Source organism: Carassius carassius, chromosome 16 (genome assembly GCF_963082965.1).
Source record: "Carassius carassius chromosome 16, fCarCar2.1, whole genome shotgun sequence".
In the NCBI taxonomy this organism is placed as follows: domain Eukaryota; kingdom Metazoa; phylum Chordata; class Actinopteri; order Cypriniformes; family Cyprinidae; genus Carassius; species Carassius carassius.
The window spans coordinates 26,521,648-26,543,067 of NC_081770.1; the positions used below are offsets into that span (position 1 = coordinate 26,521,648).

The following is a 21,420-nucleotide window of genomic DNA, read 5'->3' on the forward strand; positions in this document are numbered from 1 at the left end:
TAGTCAGACAGAAGTTTAAATCAAAACATTTAATAAAGAGAAATAGCGTCAAAGCCTTGAAAAAAAGGTTCTTAATAGAATGTTATGGTTCGAAATTGCTGAGGCAAATTCATTCACTGTTATAAAATATACATGATAGAGAATTAAAATAAAAGATAAAATATTTTAGAAATAATAATAATAAATGCCCCCTTCCATACGTTTAATCGCTGTCATGAAATATTGTGGCCCTTTTACTTGAGGAGGATGCCAAATATCAAAACAAAGTGCATTAAAAGCAGCAGCATAAGAGGGAAGGTATGTGGGTAAAACGAAGAAAAAAACAACCTATAACCATTGTTTAATATTCTGTGAATTTAAAGACCAGAAATCATGGGGTTTAAAACCAGTCTGATGACACCAATGGAAAAAAGGACAGAAGTGATGTTGAATGGGCGTTTGGCATTCCTCACAGTAAACGTGGGCCTTTAACTCCTAGCACTGTTCAGCACCTAATATGTAGATGCGACTCTCACCAACAGGACACAAGCAGAGTGCAATGCTGTGGATATGGCAAACAAGTAAACGATCACAAAACCCCCAAAACCAGACTTTGAGTGATGCGCTAGCTCGCTAAACCCATGTTGTGATCGATGTCAAAAACTATTTTTGATTCATTTGTTGTTTCACTATTTCGCAGAAAAAAAGATTGCGGCTTCATTTTAAAATATTGAGCGCAGCAACACGTCCCGATAGCGAAGAGGAATGAATAATTAAAAAAAGTGAGTGATAAAATAATCAATAACAATGAAAAGGAATTACGGAATAAATTACATTTTTGTAAATTCAGCCTTTTTGTATTAAAAACTTCTTGGATAATAACGTTCAGACAACAAACCACCCAACTGCACTGGATAGGCACAATTCTAGAATAACAATTAATAATAATAATAATAAAAAATAACTAAAATTTGTTCACTGCTTCCAAACAGGTCCTCTGTACAATAAAATTATTTTGGGATGATAAGAAAAAAAAAATCTCTGGCTAAACAAAAAAAAAAAAAAAAAAAAAAAAAAAAAAAAAACTCACATACAGTATGGCGGCAGCAGCAGCAAAAATGAACTTGTAAAAATGTTTTGTTTTTGCATACAACTGTTTCCTGGCATCAAAACCCCTATAATGACTTTCAATAAATTGGCAAAATGATTGAAACGTTTTAGGAGCGCCTCTTCGGAATCACTAATGTACATTAATTTTGGCAACTGAAGTCTAGACATTGTTTACTACGGGGGTAAAGGGGACCTAACTGGCTATGATTCCTCCATCGATTGGAATCCAGTTAAGCAGTTTCTTGTCCGAGATATAATGACGTCCAAGGTAACGTCGTGTGGTGAATCGGTTTCCTCTTTGTACAGTGTGTGAGTGGCCTCAGACCATGGCGCGGTAGGGACCCTGCATCTTGAGGAACTGGATGATGAAGGAAGGGCCTCCGGCGACGATCTGCGGCGGGAGGTGGCTGAGGGGACAGTTCTCTATGCTCATGATGGACAGCTTACTGCAGAGCGCCAGCTCGAACGGCAGACTGTGCAGGTTAGGGTTGTCATTCAGGTACAGGTCCTCCAGGTTCTCCAGTGTACCTGTGGGATGGAGAGAGAAAGGCTGTAAGTGAGTAGCGTATGGATCGGTGTGGCTGTGTGCGTTTGAGGGCAGCGGTGAGCTCGTACCGATCTCCTCAGGTAGGTGCTGCAGCAGGTTCTCTCCCAAGCCCAAGTACGTCAGGTTAGTCAGGTGACCGATTCCTCGCGGCAAAGTGGTCAGCTGATTATTGGTCAACACAAGTTTCTGCAAATAAATTTGAGAAATGAGTTTCACACCAAAAACTATAAAAAGCACAGGTGGGGCAATCCCAGAAATCACTGCAACAAGCAAAATAATCCTGTATTACAAGCATTTGTATTGAAATAGGGGAAATTATATTTGAATGCTTTCGCATTCTCTAGCAATACTTCTGGCTGAGAATGAATACGCATAGAAGCATTTCCCCAGGAAACTTAACGTTCACTCTTAAAACTTCTGTTCTCACATTAAACTTTTGCATTCCCCCAAAAAACTTAGCCTTCACTCTTAAAATCTTTGCTTTCCCCAATGAAACATTGAATTCACTTTTAAAATTACTGTATTCGCGAATTAAACTTTTGCATTTCCCTAAGAAAGTTTGCATTCGTCAGCACCAACAGCCTAGTGGGCAGTGTGCCAAAATATAACACTGTTGCGTTGCAGGCATCCCAAGTTTGAATCCCAGCTTGAGGACCTTTCCTGATCCCACCCCCCTCTCTCTCCCCACTTCACTTCCTGTCTATCTTAAAAAGGGCAAAATGACAAAAATAGATCTTAAAAAAAGTTGTTTGCATTTGCTCAAATCTATTGCATTCTCACATGAAACATTTGCCTTAAGAAACGGTTCGCTTTTAAAACTTGTGTTCTCCTGCAAAACTAAAAAACAATAACAATTCCCCGAAGAAACTCTTGAGTTTGCTTTTAAACGTTTGCATTCCCTTCAAGAAAATTTGCACTCACTTTTAAAACTTTTGCATCTTCCTAAGAAACTTTGTGATTTCTCACAAAATTTCAGTGATGGAAATAATACGAGGGAGGAAGAACTATATTTAAATGTATTTTTGGGCACACACAGTTTTTCAGGGGAATGCAATACTTTTCCAAGAAAAAAATGATTTGTTCTTCAAAACCACATTTTTCCCCATCCCCATGTCGCATTTAGGGTCTCTGCACAGTACTGCAAAGTATAAATACAATTTTTATGTGCGGAACATTTTTTTGTTTATGTGTCTATCACTTTTTGTTAGCTTAGCAGCATGCTAACAACAGACTCCAATGGAAACAGCCTTGAAAAAAAAAGCTGACTATGTAGACAAATGTCCTACCTGCAGATCCTTAAGGTAGGCGATCTCATTCGGGAGGGACTCCAGTTTGTTCTCCTCCAGGTCAAGCTCCCGCAGTTTCCGTAAGTTTCCTATCCCATGAGGCAACTTCTTCAAAAGATTGTTGGACAATATGAGAACCTGAAGGAACCAAAGGAATAATTATGAGTCAAAATATAGACCGAACCACATGACAAAAATGGGGATGCTATCATGAGACTGAGTGATGGTAAAATACAGAAGAGCATCACCTCTAAAGACACAAGTCCACAGATGTCCTCTGGAATCTTGGTAAGCTGGTTTGTTGCCAGATTCAGCTCTACCATACTGGTCCATGTCCCAAAATCCAGTGGAAGAGACGTTAACTGGTTGTCCTACAATCATAGTTTTAAAAAGGATGAAATGGTTTACAGTTCTTTTGCTTGGCCATGCAAACTAACCATAACGATGGTAGGGTGCAGCTTATTGGTCCAGGTCTCTAGTTATGTGTCTCCTTCAGGGCAAGTTTATTACCTACATGTCTTCAACAGTGATCGAGTGGATGCGCTCTCACCTTCATATTGAGTTTGCTGAGCACTTTGGCTCGGGAGAAGATGCCGAAAGGGATCTTGTTGATACGGTTGTGCTCCATGTTGAGTGAGTAGATGGTGGAGAACTGGGACGGGCCGCCCGCTGGGTAAGACTGGAAGCAGTTTCGCGCCAGCGTCAGACTCGTCAGGTTCACCAGACTGGAGAGAAGACCCTGAGGAGAAACAGAAGGGGATCAATATAATATTTTATAAAAGGGGACAAGGATAAATTATTTAAACTGCTTATTATTAAAAGCGACAATGAGCTGAACCAAGTCTCACCTCTGGTAACACTGAGATGTTGTTGTTTTCAAGGTTGAGTTCTTCCAGCTCTCGGCACTTCGATAAAGATCGAGGGATCGCTGACAGACGGTTGTACCTCAGACCAAGACGGTTTATACATGACAAGTTACCTGAAACAGTAAATGAACAAAGTTTATGATTCAACTGTTGATTAAAACTAATTTACATGGACATATACGCATACCTTCTCCACTGATGAGATTACAGACTACTTAATAAAGTACAACCAAATGGCCAAAATCAGAGCTGTATAGTTAAATGTTTTGCTTCCAACAATAAAGATTCTACCTTGAGTAGATCCTCACCTATAGTCTCAGGTAAGTCAAGAAGTTCGTTGTGCTGCAGGTCAAGGTTGGTGATCTGAGTGCAATTGCCGATCTCTTTAGGAAGGTGCTCCAGCTGGTTGTGGGCTACATCCAGCGTAATCAAATTACAGAGCTCACCTATAACACAAGCCGACAGAATCATCACAAATGAACACTGAACAGTCATGTACTTTTTTTTTTAGGAATAGTCTTCAGCAGCAGCTCACTCACCGATCTCTGCGGGCAGCTGTTTAATCTTGTTCTCTCGGATGCTGAGCATGGTGAGTTTGGACAGATTCTTGATGTCTTTCTCCACGGTGGTGATCCGATTGAAGCGCAAGTAGAGCGTGGTGAGGGAGGTGACGCGGTAGACCACAGCTGGGATCTCCCGAAGCTTGTTGTGCCGCAGGTCGAGCATACGCAGCTTCTTCAGGTTGTCCAGCGAGTCAGGCAGGCTGGTGAGAGAGTTCTCGCTGAGCGCCAGCGTCACCAGCCCCGACAGGCATCCCACCTCAGCTGGCAGGCTTTGCAGCTTGTTGCTGTACAGGTAGAGCTCGGTCAGCTGGGTCAGCTCCTTGATGGAAGAGGGCAACAGATGGATGGATCTCTTGGACAGGTCCAGGCGCATCGAGTTCTCCTCTCGGCACTTGTTCAGCTCCTTGATGACCTCCGCGTTGCTGGCTTTTTTGCGCGTGCTAGGCGGGGGGTTGGGCCTCTTTATCGTGCTGTCCAAGGTGAAGGCCACTGCGGGCGAAGCACCGCTCGTGTCTTTCTTCCCGTCTTTGGCATCTTTCCCTTTGGTTTTGGATTTCCCTTCGGCTTTGGGTTCCCTCTCCTTAGAGTCTTTATCTTTGCCCAGAGTACTGCTCATGGCGAAAGCCCCGCTGCCCAATGGCACATGGGACCCTCAGTCTCTCACTTGCTTTCTCTCGCTCTAGTATTTTGTTCACTATTGAGGGAGTCAAACCAAAGGGGGGGGGGGGGCAGTTATATCTGCGTGTGCTCATACATACCTGTGTTTCTTCACCAGCCTCTGTGGTCCAAGCAGACTGTATTCCTGCAGGGATTAAAACCCCACCAGGACGATGCGTGTTTGTTGTAGTCGGTGTGGCGAGGAGGCCAGCAGCCTCATGCTGGTTCAAACTGCACTCTTTCCCCTCGGCTCGGCTAGAGCTGTTGTGCACAGACGAGTCGCCGGGATTCACACCCTTTGGCTGTTAAACAAAGCAAACGGTTTCGGTTAAGATGCATAATACCGGGAATGACTTGCAGACAAAGGTTGCATTCAGATTTCAGATGTGAGAAAGGTAAGAGCTTCCCCTCAGTGACGCAAATGCATAAGCCGCTAACTCATAAGCACACAGTTCCTTCCTGTATGCTTGTACCACAAGCGCTTTCAGGAAGAAGCGGCATCAGGCCGTCAGTGGTTAGCCACTTCAGGCAATTAAGTGCAATTAAATCTCAAATCTCTTACGGCCATGCATCAGATGTTACTTTATCCCTAGGATTTGCAGGAATTTATTTACCACCCTGGAAGTAAAATTGCACAGGGTGCTTTTACACTAGGAAAATCTTGGGTGCATTTCACTGATAAGAATGCATTAGATCCATTTTGAGGATGTGAAAAAAGCCAAGCTGGTTTTTTTTTTCTCCTTTAAATCAAAAGCATAACTGGAACAGTCTGCTTCCAAAATAATACAGCTGGATTTTATTTTGACATTGTGCTAGAGCAAACTGCGATAGTTTACCCAAAAATGAAAGTAAGTCATTATTTGTTGTTCTAATGGCATATGCTTTTTCAGGACACTAAATGAGAAATTGTCTGCTAGTGCTTGTCTATATAATACCAGTGGACAGTGATGGCTAAAAGCTTTATATAAAAAAAAATAAAATAAAAAAAAAACAATTCAGATTAATCCCTTATTACTTGTTTAAAAATAAACCAAATTTTCGAGTACATCTGTACCCAACAAACTAAAGGCCTATGTGTACTTCTGTCAAAATTAGAAGCTGGACGCTCTTTACTGCCATTAGATGGAAGAGGACAACAGGACTTCTTATTTTGTGTCCTTAAAAAAAAAAAAAAAAAAAAAAAAAAAAGGTCACTCGAACACCACCAGGGTGAGTAAAAAATTTGCTTATTTTTTATTTTTAGATGTACTATCCATTTAAACATATTCTGGAAAATACCTTTTTTTTTTTTGACAGCATGGCCAGACTAGCACTAGCACAATGAGTAAATTTGACAATTTGTGTTAGGGCTGTCACTTTTGAGAAAAATCTAATTCGAACGGATATCGAATATCATGCAATGTATTCGAATATCTACCTGCCTGCCCCCCCGTGCATTAAAAAAAAAAAAAACACCTTAGCCTAATGGAGATTCAATCACAAATGTATTAACAGAGAGTCATAAACAGGACTATCTGGAATATTTATTTTTTTTTACTTAATGTTTGAAACAGCAGGTTATCAACTTAGAATATCAATTTATATGAAGTGCCATTATGCATATCCCACAACATTAGGCTAAATGGAAAAAAAAACAGAACAGGCACAAACAATAACGTGACAACTTAAACATCAGCAGGAGTAAGGCATATAGCCTAGACTAATTCATTTCTTAATATTGTTTGCAAGAAACACCAGTCTATCAATTTATCTGGATTAAGTGCGCTTCTCTAATTATTTACAATAAACACGTTCAGAGCGCACAGACGTGCCTGGCTATTAGTTTTTATTCTCTTGATTTGGTCATGGGCCTATGCTACAATATGTCTAGAGTGTCCTCTACTGGATAAGATGGCAAAGAATAAAATAAAAAACAATTATAGTTCGATTACGGATATTTCACGTCATGTTCAAATGCATATTCGAATATCGAATAAAAAGTGACAGCCCTAATTTGTGTTGAATTACGCATCACATTTTCATTTATCCCCAATGAGTGCAGCTAAAGCTCCCAGGCTTGCTGAAATGAGCATCATCAAATGATTTAACGAGTTAACCAAAGGATTAATCGATTAATCAGAAAACAATCAAAAGATCCATCAGAAAAGTCATTTTTAGATTAATCAAAAAAATAAAATTAAACAGTTACTTGAAGTCTTATTTAACAGTGTATAGGAGACACTTTTTCGTTTTACATCACTATATGCACTATATGTTTTTTTTACAATCAAAACTATCAATTATCTAACAATTAGACTAATATAAATGATTTAGCAGAGTTAAACAAAGTTTCATTTATATCTTTAATTGCATGTTTACTATGACAGACCAAAATACATTTCCTACAATACTTTTTTCCGGTACAGCATCCCTGAGACCCAAATTTGAAAAGCACTGCACAACTATTTAAATGCTCATAAAAAGACAAAACTGCTTTGCATTGGGTTTCCATCAATTACAGGAACAGTAGCTTTACCTTTACCTGTGAGATGCTTCTTTAAACCACAAATTTCATTCAACATCCAGTAATCCAACAAAAACCACATCCAGTCCAAATCAGAAATGGCTTAGCACTCAGCGAGATGCTATCTTTGCATAAGCATGCGCTCCTCTGTCCTGTATTGTGAAATTCAAGCGTGTGTGTGTGTGCAGCTGAAGTGGTCGGTGTGCGTGTGCCTAGTCCAAGCCCAGATCAGAGCTGCAGAAAGGTTAATGCTGCAGGGAATAATCTTTGGGAGAGCTCATCAAAGCTCGGCCTCCCACAGGTCAGAAGACCTTTATGACTCTATTATCATAGAGTCCAGCTCATCTGCAATAATAATAATTTTCAATTATAAATCTATCTTGAATGTGTACGTGAAGACTCGCATGTTAAGACACTGACAGACCGCAAGTGCATCAAAGTTCTCATCAGAATGAGAGTCTAAACAGCTGATAAAAACATCTCAATCCACAAGCAATCCACAGCACTCCAGTCCATCAGTTAACATCTTGTAAAGTGAAAAGATGAGTGTTTTTTAAGAAACATGCTTATTATTAAAGGTCCCATGACATGGATTATTTCCTTTTCTTTAAATGCTTTTTAATGTTTCCTTAGGTGTACTTATATTGTTAGTATGATTTTTACATTTAAAATTTAGAAATAAAAAGCATTTTTATATCCTGATATTAGCCCTCTGGCTTTGAAGGGCCGTGTCTGCTGTGAGACTCAAGAGTAAATGACAACTGTTGTGATTGGCTGACATCTTTGCATTCGAAATGCGTATTACATGTGGCACCTCTCTCAAATATATATATATATATATATATATATATTTACTATTACAGCTGTCGAGATTAACGAATCGTGGAAGTGTTGACTATATAATTATTTTTTTGATCTTTTCCCATCACATGAAAGGATGCAGTGATGAGCATTGAGTGGACCGAGTCTGTTTATCACGTGGATGCAGTGATCTCGTCATTATTGCAACACTTTTTCTCTGACAAATTGCTTTCACCACAACTAACAGCAAACACATGAATACACCACATGAATACAGTAAGAGCTTTGTTGTGCCGCATAACAGCGTCATTCATTGTAACGGTAGTTTGGGCAAGTGTGCAGATATACTCGTGATATGTGACAGCTCCGAAAAAAAAAGGGAGCGTTCTTTGATCGCTCTCTGTAGTTAAAATCACAATTTAAATAACAGATTTGTTTCATGCTACTAAGAGAAACAACGTGAAGTTGATCGTTTAGTCACTGGCTTGATTCACTGATGCATAAACAGTATTAAACGATTTAGAAAGAAAGTCTGTGTGAACTTGAATAATTAGCTACACATAAGAAATCACTGATCACAGATCAGGCAATAATGAACACGGTTACTCACTGTTTGTGGCGGTGCTGTCGAATCCATATCATAAAAGTCTGTTTGTAACGCCTGTGCTGACATTGCAACTGAATTAAATGTAAATGTTTGGGCGGGTAAAGCAGAGAAAGGGGAGGTAACCTTTCCCCGTATGACGTCATAAGGGGACGATTCCAGATCAGACCGTTTGAGCTTCCATCTTCTCAAAGGTTAAAAAACCTCAGAAAGTGAAATTTTCATGTCATAGGACCTTTAAGACATTTTTAACTTCAAACCATTGCTTCCAGCTAAAATACAAGTCCAAAATATTGCTTTCTCCAGTGAAAATTTTGTGGATCAGGAAAAAAAACCCCCCGCACAGATTAAGCACAGTTTACAAACCAAAACAGCCGGAAACTGTTCTAAACAAATATGATGGTGTATTTTGATATGAAAGGACAACAGGGGATTAATTTATGGATTATGGACTATAGATTATGGATATTTTGGCCAGAAGTGACAGTTTTACATTAAACTGTTTAAACAATGAATTTGTTTCTTGAAATGCGCAACTTTTCACTTCACAAGACATTAATTGATGGGCTGGACTGGATTATTGTGATGTTTTTCTCAGCTGTTTAGACTCTCATTCTGACGGCACCCATTCAACTGCAGAGGATCCATTGCTGAGCAAGTGATGTAATGCTACATTTCTCCAAATCTGTTTTGATAAAGAAAAACTCATCTACATCTTGGATGGTCTGTGTGTAAAGTAAACATCCAGCAAATGTTCATTTTTGGGTAAACTATCCCTTTAAGACCAAGCAATTTGTCAAACATTAACTGACCTCCACTAGCACTGAATGTGTAACTGAGTTTACCTGAAGCTTAGACAAAATAACTTGCAGTTTCATGATCTTCCACCTACTAATCTTGGTTACATCTTGTAAGTGCAAAAGTGCAAAAGTGAACTGCTGCAGTTTCTGCAGACCTGTATCTTTATAAGCAGTCAAAATATGCTTTGTTTGCATTGTAAACAGGACACTTTGTCAGCTACTTTGATGCCTCTGATTCATTGTAGGATCTGTATGTTTCCACTGTCAACTTTAGATGCTCACACTCTTAAACCGGGACAACACCTTTAAATTAGATGCAGGTAAGCCTGCACGACTTCACATAAGCTCCCTATAAATCCCAAATAGGGTTGTAACGGTATGAGTTTTTCACTTTATGGTAATCGTTTTCGAAAATACCGCGGTTATACCATTTCACGGTATACGGTATTAAACAATCAAAACATTTTTTTGTTGGGGGGGGGGGCTTGAACAAATGTTTGAAAGTAGGGATGCAAAATATCGATTAATTGCATAATCGATTGTGGTTTAAATTAATCGATTTATCTATTAATCGTTAACCATAATGCTGCAAAATGGATCTATTGCAGGCAGAAGTCACTGGCATGACAGGATGTGCAAAAGCCACACACACACCCACAAAACGCTTTCTCACTTGAATTAAAGAGGGTTTTAGTCTGAATAAAATGCTAGTAGAAGGATTATAAAATGAATAGATGTGATTAGGATTATTTTATAAAATGAAGAGAGAGTGCCATACATTTGAGATCAATTTACTTTGTTGACTTTCCTATCCCGCACGGAGACCGCTGAAAAAGCCTCTTTAAATGGTTTTGTGGTGCTCGTTGTTGTATTTTAAAACACAATTGCAATGTTTTCAACTGACATTATGGCATTTAAAATAAAATGATCCCAAATGTAACTGTGGCGCGCGTGTGACTGCGCTATGCATTAAGTGTACCGCATCCATCGGCACTGCTGCAGCAAAACACACTGTTGCTCACATTAATTTGTTTTTATTTGTTTTTAAAAATCCAGCATACAGTGCATTAGATCATGACAGTGCATGCGTGCAGACGAGGACGAGCGAGCACGGGTTTGGCTAGATTTATTTGGAGATTACTGCTCATGTCTCATTCGGCACAAATCAAAATGTTTCCATATTCGCAATGTATCTGAATGTTAAACTATTATTTATAATGTAAACTACTTACACATTTGCACATACACAGAAAAGATGATCCTCTTCATATGAGCAAAAACATCCTTGGAACAGCAGAGAGGACCGGTATACGGTCTATTTAAACGGACCAGTGTAACCTTTTAAATGTTCAGTTGACTGTATTTTATTTTGATAATGAACAGACTGCGATGTAAGTTTGAATCGCCTGTATATAGGTGTGCTCCAGGCTCCGACGCGATCGAAACAGCTGAGACAGAGAGAGAGAAAAAAAAACACAGGGTTAGGAAAATGTTAGATCATGACCGTGCCTCTGGATGCCGTTCGAGATATAGACTTCATTAATGTGGCTTAATTTGTTCTTGTTTACCGGTTTCTTTTCTTAAATCTTCTAATTTCGCAGGTTTATTTTATTATCTTTCACTTTTAATCGCATCTCTTACTGTGTGTGGTAAACATGGGAAGGGAAATGAAAGATTTCATGAATTAATAATTTGTTCGATTTATTCTTATTTCAGTTAAATCATTGGTTATTTAGGGAACAAAATTAACGAAACATGGACAATTGCCAAAAATTAATAAGTCGTAGAAACGAATTAACAAGTTGTAGGAATGAATAGTCTTTCTATCCTGTGTCCCGCAGCCCTGCAGAGTGCAGTTATCTGATTAAAGGAACAGTTGATCATAGCTGCATATGGATTGCCATTTTTAAATAAATCAAGTAGCAGAGCTACTGCAAGCCATTTTTAGTGCTGCAAATTCATTTATCCATTGCTGAAATTTCCGCGTCTTCATGGAGAGAGTGGGTCATTGTTGCTTAGCAACGGCAGACACCTCAGGAGCCAAGTGCCCGAAGGCTTTGGGAAAAAATCAGAAAGCAGCTCGTCTAATGTTCTCCACGTGTTTTAGGCGCGATATGTGAACGGCCCCTTAGGTGGAACGTTGTTGCCTAGGCGCAGGTGAGATTCTGTGTTTGTTATTTTCTCTCAATATCGTAGATAAGCAAATGTACACAGTATGATAACCGTACATGTTTATATCGTGGTATATCGTCATACTGGTATATCGTTACAACCCGAATCCCAAAGCTGTGATATTTCGCAGAAAAGCCACTTGATACCGCTTCTGAGTGAGCCACTTGTTTTCGCAGAACAAGTCTTCCATGAGGGAAGAGTAAAACTAAACAAACATTTGCAGATCAATATGTAAACGTACACAGAACAAAACACTGAAGAAACAAAAAAATCTAAATCCTGAAAAAAAAACACAAACCTGTGATGTGACAGCAAAAGACATCCATCTGACATTAAAAAAATGTATGTATATACAGATGCAAAACAAAATACTACTCAGTAGGTTAACATGTGGAGTACATGAGTAAACATCCTCATGCATACTAGGGGTGCGACAATAAATCGATTTGAGAATCGATTCTGCGATTTTCTGAATGTATCGCAAATGTATCTGAATGTATGTATTCTCTCTGGAATCGATTCTGTGCTTAGTTTTTAACAGCAGATGGCACTGCGTTCTTTAGAAACAGCCGTACTCCGCTTGCTTTCATAAAGTTCGAAAAGGCTGAAGCGAATTACAAGAGTGTTCACAGTAGGCTGCGTTTACATAATCTTGCGTCATAAAAGCCGATGTGCAAGTACATTTAAATACTTACATGACTCAGCCGAACGCACAAGTGCTTTTCTTCGTGAGCCTAGGGTGCCATCTGCTTAGGGCTGGGCAATATATCCATTTAATAGATAGAGCCGTAGCTAGACAAAGCTGACACTGACAAGCTACGCAATATTGCATTCATTATCGCAGATGAATCGCCTTTGATAATGAATGCGATATTGTGTATCTTGTCAGTGATCAATGGCTCTGTCTATTAAATGCAGCTCCATTTGAAAGCAGGTGATGGCTATTTAGCGCTAATCATGGAACCAGATTTACTGATTTGATGCGCATGATCATATCGTTAGATATATCGCCCAGCCCTACATCTGCTGTTAAAAACTAAGCTCAGAATCTATTCCAGAGAGAATCACGATGCATTTGGAAAATTGCAGAATCTATTCATGAATCTATTTATTGTCGCACACGTAATGCAAACTTTCTAGTCTTTTCTTAATTTGCTACGGTTTCCTGTTTTTCCCAATATGCCTGTTTTAGCTGATATCTAAAGCTGAAATTTGTTCTTTATTTTCAGTTAAATTAAGTTTAACATGATCAACACATAAAAAAAAAATATTTTCTGGTAATTACACAAGAGTTCTTTCTACATTAACTATGAGTTTGTGGTCTAAATTTTTTAAACGCTCGTGATGGAGATTTACCGCTGATTACAGAACCAGCTTTACTGACAAGATGCACATTAAATATCTTGTGAGAAAAAACACCTAAACCTAACCTTGAGTTGGGTGTAAGCAGATCTCACGAAAACGTACAAATTAATTAGAATTTGTCAAAATGTAAAATAGTTACACTTCACAATAGATCTTGTAACAAATTATCGGAATTGAAAAGAAAAAAAAACAGCAGGTTGGGGACTTTGTTCAATGCATCCGTTGTTGATTGGATGCTGAGGTGTGGGCGTGGCACTCAAAGTGGAGGCATGCGAACAAGAGCCTGCAGAGGGCGGAGTTTAAATGGACTAAATGATTGGACAAATCCTGCATACATCACCAGAAAGAAGCATGGCATGCATGACTCACAATTAGATCTATAATATACACTTAAACTAGATGGTGAATTTTCATTCCATGCCAACTTAATGACAACGTACTTAAAGAAATATTCTGGTTACAGTACAATGCCTTTATGGCATAATGTTGATTACCACAAAAAAAAAAAAAAATAATAATAATAATAATAAAAAATACATTTGACTTGCCCCTCTTTTCAAAAATCAAAAATAGAGGTTGCTCAAAATTAATTTCTGAAATATTACAACTCCCCTGTCATAAATCTGTGCACCAAAATAATTGCAGAATTTTTGACTACTGACCGAGAAGGCTGTAAATACTAGATGTGTTTTCCCAAAGATTTCTTTATAAAGAGCACTAAAAGAACCGTTAAGTGGAATCGGAACAGTTCAGTTACAAAAGTACCAAACCACAATCAATCATTCTATAGAAGTACATGTCTAGATTGGTGCCCATGCAATAGACAAACCAAACCTATAATATTGATCGTCATCTGCCATAATATAATTATCAGCTATTAGGCAGTGCATCTCCAATGAAACATCCAAAGTACAGGAAATAAAACAGGATACATAATATGCAGAAAAGCGAAGCCATTCTGGATGTGTGTGGTGGGCGAACACTGTTGAACAGCACTGTAAGCCAGGGGTCATCCTGCACAACTTTCTCCTAATCTTACATCTGACTGCAGGAAAAAAATACATCTTTCTCACCACGCTTCCAACACCCTTACATCAACTCGCAGAGATGATGAATCTGATATTTATGAAACAGATTAAGAATCCCATCAAGACAAAAGCAAACGACTCTTGTTTTTTAACATTGCATGGATGTGTGCAATATTGGGATGTTGAATAAAGTCTCCTGATAGTTCATGGTTTTGCGAAATAAGACTATTTCTCATGCTCTGCTCGACTAGGATGTTGGCTTTAAAACAAGGCTAAGAAGAACCCACAGAATGCTTTCTAAATAGGTAACAGATGAACTTCTACACACACAAGCATAAAGTCGAAAAAATACAAGAGAAATTGTACTGACACTCTTCAAATGAAAGACTGTTCTTCACTCTGAAGCAGATTTAACATTATATGTGCCTTGCTATGCCATATAAGTCCTTCTGAGAAACTGACAGCACACTGACACATTAGCAATAAAACCAAAACAACAAAAAAGCTTTTTTAAGACATTTTTTGGATCTAGATTGAGGGCCTTAATATATCTCTATACATCTAACGTTAACGTTACGTGTCCACAAAAGCTGCGAAAATCTAGTTTCGTTTACAAACAGACACATTCAGACACACAGACAGCACATTTACGAGTATAATAAAACGTTTAAATGTAGTAAACAGAAGCAATAAAGATCAGTATTATCTGATGTGTGTGAAGGGGCTCAGAGTGCAAAGCGTCTGTTTTGATACGGCTAACTAGCTAACCGTTTCGTGCTATTAAACCACCGAGCTGTCATTCAGGTCGACTTACATTATATAGGTGACTAAAGAGAAATGTTACGAGAATACTCCGTGTCGTGATATTTGACGGCACACACGGACAGCCCGAGAGCTGGCTAAGGAAATCTCTCTGCTAGCATTAGCCACCCTTCAGCTGCGGCTAACAGGCTAGCAGCATTAGCCCTGCGCGAGCTTATGCAAAAAAAAAAAACAGCACAAAACACAAATGTCACCTCACACTTCTCACCAAACGCGTACATTTGGGAATAAGCGGTCTCATCTTGACGAAAAGCGATTCGGTTGCCGTCGCTGGGGATGTAAATGTTCGTTCTTCTCCTCAGACAGGCCCTCCGTGAAAACAAACTGTCATCCTCCGCCAAACGGCGCTCGAAGCAGCGCGAGCTCGAAGCGGGAAGAGCAGCTCGATCCGCGGCGCGTGCGTGCTGGAGAGCCCGACTCGTTCGCGCGAATCGGTTCTTTCGAACGTTTCGTTTCGGTTCAAGGAATCAGAATCAGCAAGTCGGCATAGCTGCGTCCCAAATGACACACTATGCCTTTATGCACTATGTACTCAGCAAAGGAATCAAAGGAATACACAACTAGAACAAATGTTAACCAAAACTAGCCAATTTTTCTGCAGTTTTCCCCTCTGTCGAAATAGTATTTTGGGATGATCAATCATTTAGTCCACTTAAAGGCAGGGTAGGTGATTTGGTTCAAAAACATTTTTTGCCAATTCTTAAAAGTCTCTTCACATCCTGATTGCAAACACTAGGTTAAATCGTATAAGTGTATTTATATTTTCTGTGGAAGGCATACAACCATACAATGTCGTCCAATCATATTCCTTGGTCTGATGGCTACAATGAGCTGTCCTACCTGCCTGTCAAATTATGTATTTGCAAGGGCAATTAAACGCTCATTATTATGATTTAAATGACTTATTAATAAATGTGCAATTAGTCAATCAGTAGCTTAAAATGAACGACTAGTTGACCAGAAGAATCTGTAGTTGATGACAGCCCAAGTATTTCCATACCTCTGTACACCCTGTTCACACAGACATGATACGTCATCATTATACTATTGCAGACCAAATGAGATTGGAAGGCATTATTATTGTAATATTATGAGCTTAGTAAGAGCTGCACAAAAAAAAAAACTTAATGAAAACGCAATTACGATAAGGCAAAAGTCATGCGCATCTTGTCAGTCAAGTCATGCACATAAGTCATGGTTCAGTAATTAGTAGTAAATCTCCCACCGTTGGCCAGAGGGCGCTCTCGTGCAGAAAGTCTAAATAAGCCCCGCAGAAGAATTCACGAATTCCCACGGTAGCTAAATAAATAGAAGATTTAACTTTTTTCATTGATTCAGCGTGACTAATAAACACAGGACCACAACAATATATGATTTATCTGAGTTCTTATTATAATTACTGAGTGTCTATTTACACTAAGTGCAAATACCCCACCTTGTTGGCTGAAGCTATTTACACTAACTCCGCCCACCAAAGTGTGATTTGGCTAGTTTATCACTGCTTATCTGTTTAAGAAGCCACATCATCTCATAGAAAGATTTATTTCAAGCTCCTGACTGACATTATTAAGTGAGTTTGGAGTAAAATTTTTTTTTTTTTGGTATTTTCACCTGCTTTCAGATGGAGCGGTATTTACTACACAGAGCCATGGTTCACTGAGAAGATACGCTAACAGCTGTCATTATCGTGAACAATTTCTTTGATTTCATAATCGTGTGATTAAATCGTCTGCGGTAATGAACACGATTTAGCCAAGCTTGTCAGTGAACTACGGCTCTGTGTAGTAAATGCTGCTCCATCTGAAAGCAGATTTACTACTGATTACAGAAGCGGTCGATTTGTGCTACACTGTCAGATGTTGCTACCTCCCATTAAAACAGTGGCTAGTACATTTCGACAATGAAAAATGCTACCTGTAAAGTTATGGTTTATTAATGGTTTATTGGTTTGTCCTACAATGAGCCGGTGAATGAGGCGAGGTAATCTGACAGCTTTGCATTCATTCCTCTTCAATGCCATCCCTCACAGTATCGCTGCTAAGCCTCTGGTCTGCTTGTGCGCGCGGGAGGAGGCGTGGCTTTGGAGAGTGATTTGCAGAGAGGGTGGGATCTTACGCTTTCAAAGCATTGCTAGCCTCTCCAAAATCACCTGCTCTCACTTTAAAGTCCACCTCTTTAAACCCGCGTTGATCTGCCACCACTTTTCAATATAACACACACATCTCAACATCTAATCAACAACCAATGCATTGAACCATGTCTCCCTACAATTTTTATTTTATTTGTTTTTTTACCTATTTTACTTTTCAGTCAGATTTTCGGGTTCACACCAAGTACTGTTATAAGTTAAATTAATTGGATATTACATTAGGTTGTAATTTGGAAGTAAATTGTAAAGTGTTACACATTTTATCAGTGCATCGATATGCATTTTGTAAAATTTGTGCTACTGCTAAATAGAAGCAACATGATTGTTGAACTGTGTCATTTGTTGCATACTGACTGAACAGATATTTAGACTTAAATAAATGCTCAGTAAAAAAAGTCACTTGCAATTTTACAACAAGTGTGTTCCAGTGGGTATTTGCACTCAAACCAACCGGTCCTATTCAGTCTGTGAATGAACCGTTTAGGCCAATTCGTAAACAAATAGTTTAGTTTTGGTCAACCGGTTCAATCAATTCACTGAGAAGATCCGATTCAAAAGAACGACTCATTCGTGAATCGCATATCGCCAGTGTGCGCGTGAGCGCGCAGCAGCAGTCGTGCTCTACTGTCTGTTGAACTGATGCTTAGAAATGTATGTTTATTTTACTTTTACCTTTTTTGTTACCATGTCTCTTTCTTTTCTGTAATTTTTTTGCATCCACTGTCACTTATTTATTTTTATTTTTTAAATAACCAGCTGTGTTCTGTAAGCATTGTATACGCTTTCGCAATATTGTAAATGGTAACAATCGTGCCAGTAACGCTTTGTTGACTCTATGACCATCTTGGGACAAATCACTCTTTTGTTTACTGTACAGACGCATTCCGCACGCATACTTGGCTTTAGCGGCACCTCTCTTTTTATTCCCCCACATTCTCTCTTTCTCTCTCTCTTTTCTTTTCGCAAGCCCACGGAATATGTTCAAAAAGAAAAGAAGACCCATTCTACACACACATACACACACACACACACTAAAGCAGCGGCCATTCCAGAACTGAACAAAAGCGCGCATTGAGAGGCGCCGCACACGGACCGCGCCGCGTCGATCGCGCCTGGCCGCCGCGCGTGGGCGTTCATCGCGCCGAATATCAACGCCGCGCCGCGGAAGGCGCGATCCGAATCCGCGTTGAGCCGCGAGAGCGCTTTACCTCCAGAGGTGTGCCTCCGCCGCCATCCTCGCCTCGCGTCGCTTCCTCCTCCTCTCCAGACGCGCCGCGGCCCCGCTACCTCCCCAGCGCGCATCACCGACGCGTCACGAGACACCTGCAGCGCAGCGGGATTCCTGTTTGAGAAATACACGCTTTATTATAGAAATCTGTAGTAGTGTACAGACCCTCTAGTGTATACTAGTACAATGACCAAATATGTTAAAAAATGAACAATAAGTGAGTGAGTGAAGTGACATTCAGCCAAGTATGGTGACCCATACTCAGAATTTGTGCTCTGCATTTAACCCATCCGAAATGCACACACACAGAGCAGTGAACACACACACACACACACACACTGTGAGCACACACCCACAGTGGGCAGCCATTTATTTACTAAGAATAAAAAACAATAATAACTCAAACAACAACAACAAAAATAATAATTTTGGAGTGAAAGATAACAAAAATGTGTTCAAAACCAATAACAAAACAACAACAACAATAAAAATAATAAAAAGAAGAAGAAATGAATTAAGAAAATTTAAATAACGTTAGTATCTGAGTAGATTTTGTGAAGTGAAACAAACTGTAATTCTTCTGCAAACATTTCCTTCCTCAGCAAATTCAGACAGTTAGGCAGCTCGCTTTATGAAGTTGATATCTATTAATACCGGCGCAGCGTCATAGAACGTCTTATGAACAGAGTCACGCCCACTTTTAGGAGAAAACAAACCGCCATACAGTATTGGATCGAGGAAGTGGACTAACCTTACAACATGCCAAAGAGTTGTTGTGTGGTTAGGTACACCAATAATGTTTGTAAAACCCCAAATTTTAAATTCATGGCTACCTGCCATCATCATCATCAATATCTTGCTGTTATGGAAATATCATGAATTACGTTATGATGCTAATCGAAAAACTAAGCCAGGCTAGTTGTATGGCTGGACAGAAAAGTGCACTCAGTACCAATAAATATTAAGATATAATATATACATTTAAATAGGTTTACTTTCAAATCCGAAGTAAAATCATTCACTGGCTTACCTGTTGACTCTATGAGGTACGAGTAAATGTCCCGGTAAGACACTTCTGGCCACTGGGTGGGGTTGTTACACCAGTTTGACACTGGGAGAATGAAGGGACGTACGTGTTTTTAAATTGACCAGATTAAGTTTGTGGATGTATCTTTCACGCTCTGTGGCAGGCAGGGTGGACATATAATTACTTGACATGTTTAGTCTTAGGGATTTCTTTAGTTATTCACGCCTGCCGGCTGTGTACGGACGTTCCTTTGTGTCGCTATTTTGTATGGAAGTCTATCGGAAATCTAGTTTATTTTCCCCTAAAAAGGGGCGGTGACCACTGATCTATACTGGCGGTGACTAAATTGACAGTTACGTTCCCGGATGTGCCGGTTGACCACCTCGTCATCAGCCGAGACATCCATAGGGAAACATCTCCCAGCGCGTCAGTGTCGCTAGGCGACGGCGGCGGAAGAGCTTGTGCGAGGAGACGGCGCTGAACCGGAAGTGCGTATAACACCAGCTGAAGTCGAGATCAACGGTAAATCCGCGTACTTTGTGTTTAAATGTTTGTTTACAGTCCACTATCTTTGTAAGTGTATAGTTATCTAACAGTCGATTAAGAGCAGTAACGTTTGCCTGTCGTTAACCACCAAGCTAATAGAAATCCGGCGACTTGATGCTCCTGTGATATAAAGTTAATAAGGTGAATCTCACGAAGATATCTGCAATATTTCACCTCAGAATTAAAAGAAATATATTTCTGAAGATTTTGTGCATGAATCAAGATTTATGCGTGTATATTTTGTTTTATATGCGACTAATAATACATTATAGATTTGAATGTATCGTTTTTCATATATATATATATATATATATATATATATATATATATATATATATATATATATATATATATATGCATATTTATGTACATTACATCAACAGGTTCCTCGCTGAAGCACAATGCCTGAAGTGAAGTCGATGTTTCGAGAGGTTCTGCCTAAACAGGGTGAGTTTTTTTTCCACTGCTCTAGTTGTTTTGTTCATGTATTGTAGTGCACATCTTCCAGAATCTCACCCTTCTACAGACCGAGTTGAAAGACATCCCTCATGAGAAGCAAAACGACCGCAGCCCTGGAGTCCACAGCTCAACCTGAATCCGCGGCAGACACATGAGGCTTGTGTTGTGTTTTTATCTGTGCAGGTCAGCTCTCCGTGGAGGACGTTCCCACCATGGTCCTGTGCAAACCCAAACTCCTGCCTCTGAAGTCTGTGACGCTGGAGAAACTGGAGAAGATGCAGCAGGACGCTCAGGAGATCATCAAACAACAGGAACTGGCTTTGAAGGAGCAGCAGCCGCAGCCGCCTGAGAGAGCAGAGTAGGGCACACTTCTGAGGGACGAAGTACACACTTCCATCACAATCTAATATCAGCACATATCACTCATACAGTCAGCCACGGGTCAACTTTCAGAGGAGAGGTTTGGATTTTTGTTTGCCGTTTTGGTAGAATGATATTTATGCATGAGTTTAGGTGTGCTTTAGTCCATAAGGCCTCATATGCACATGAATTATAATTTAGTTCAGTTTCAGATGCATGATTCATTCGTAACAGTTGGTTTCAATGGCTATATTCTCAAATACATTTTTTTAATATATATATATATATATATATATATATATATATATATATATAAACTCACTGTAATACGGGTTACTGTCGAATAAAATGTATTAAATGGATAAAATGGACTAATTAATGCATGAAATTGGGATAATGCACAAGTATTTACATAGTTCTGTCTAGTTTTTAAGTACATCCACTTTGTAAATGTCATTAAAATATATATTTAACTTAAACTACTACGTCTTTTTTTTGTAAGAATTGTATAATGTTATTCAAAAAGAACATTTAATAAATCAAGTGAC

At 39.3% G+C, this 21,420-nt stretch overlaps 2 protein-coding genes across 7 annotated transcripts; one reads left to right on the forward strand and one right to left on the reverse strand.

The window, feature by feature from the left end:
- Window positions 1–1,031: 1,031 nt before the first annotated feature.
- Window positions 1,032–18,594, reverse strand: LOC132160061 (leucine-rich repeat protein SHOC-2). Of its 3 annotated transcripts, XM_059569755.1 has the most exons (10): window positions 15,323–15,538; window positions 5,110–5,310; window positions 4,328–4,980; window positions 4,097–4,234; window positions 3,771–3,901; window positions 3,473–3,661; window positions 3,171–3,293; window positions 2,923–3,060; window positions 1,705–1,822; window positions 1,032–1,617 (listed from the first exon to the last, which is right to left on the reverse strand). In XM_059569755.1, the coding sequence occupies exons 3-10, from the start codon at window positions 4,965–4,967 to the stop codon at window positions 1,409–1,411; spliced, it is 1,686 nt and encodes a 561-aa protein (XP_059425738.1). In that variant the 5' UTR covers window positions 4,968–4,980; window positions 5,110–5,310; window positions 15,323–15,538; the 3' UTR covers window positions 1,032–1,408. The 3 variants fall into 3 exon arrangements, with proteins under 3 accessions (XP_059425738.1, XP_059425736.1, XP_059425737.1); XM_059569753.1 differs by lacking the exon at window positions 15,323–15,538 and adding an exon at window positions 18,461–18,594 and having other exon boundaries at window positions 4,328–5,310; XM_059569754.1 differs by having other exon boundaries at window positions 4,328–5,310; window positions 15,312–15,538.
- A 1,340-nt stretch (window positions 18,595–19,934) lies between these two features.
- Window positions 19,935–20,885, forward strand: bbip1 (BBSome interacting protein 1). Of its 4 annotated transcripts, none has more exons than XM_059569756.1 (3): window positions 19,935–20,029; window positions 20,437–20,500; window positions 20,696–20,885. In XM_059569756.1, the coding sequence occupies exons 2-3, from the start codon at window positions 20,455–20,457 to the stop codon at window positions 20,872–20,874; spliced, it is 225 nt and encodes a 74-aa protein (XP_059425739.1). In that variant the 5' UTR covers window positions 19,935–20,029; window positions 20,437–20,454; the 3' UTR covers window positions 20,875–20,885. The 4 variants fall into 4 exon arrangements, with proteins under 4 accessions (XP_059425739.1, XP_059425742.1, XP_059425741.1 ...); XM_059569759.1 differs by having other exon boundaries at window positions 20,019–20,029; window positions 20,427–20,500; XM_059569758.1 differs by lacking the exon at window positions 19,935–20,029 and adding an exon at window positions 20,044–20,194 and having other exon boundaries at window positions 20,427–20,500.
- The last annotated feature ends 535 nt before the right edge of the window (window positions 20,886–21,420 follow it).

Bases quoted from the DNA above. Each gene is read 5' to 3' on its own strand.
- LOC132160061 (XM_059569753.1), bottom strand. From the start codon at position 4,967: ATGAGCAGTACTCTGGGCAAAGATAAAGACTCTAAGGAGAGGGAACCC. The intron at 4,235-4,327 runs GTGAGTGAGCTG...CTTGTGTTATAG, and splicing joins ACAGCTGCCCGCAGAGATCG to GTGAGCTCTGTAATTTGATT. The intron at 3,061-3,170 runs GTGATGCTCTTC...TGGTTCCTTCAG, and splicing joins GTGGACTTGTGTCTTTAGAG to GTTCTCATATTGTCCAACAA.
- bbip1 (XM_059569756.1), top strand. From the start codon at position 20,455: ATGCCTGAAGTGAAGTCGATGTTTCGAGAGGTTCTGCCTAAACAGG. The intron at 20,501-20,695 runs GTGAGTTTTTTT...TTATCTGTGCAG, and splicing joins AGAGGTTCTGCCTAAACAGG to GTCAGCTCTCCGTGGAGGAC.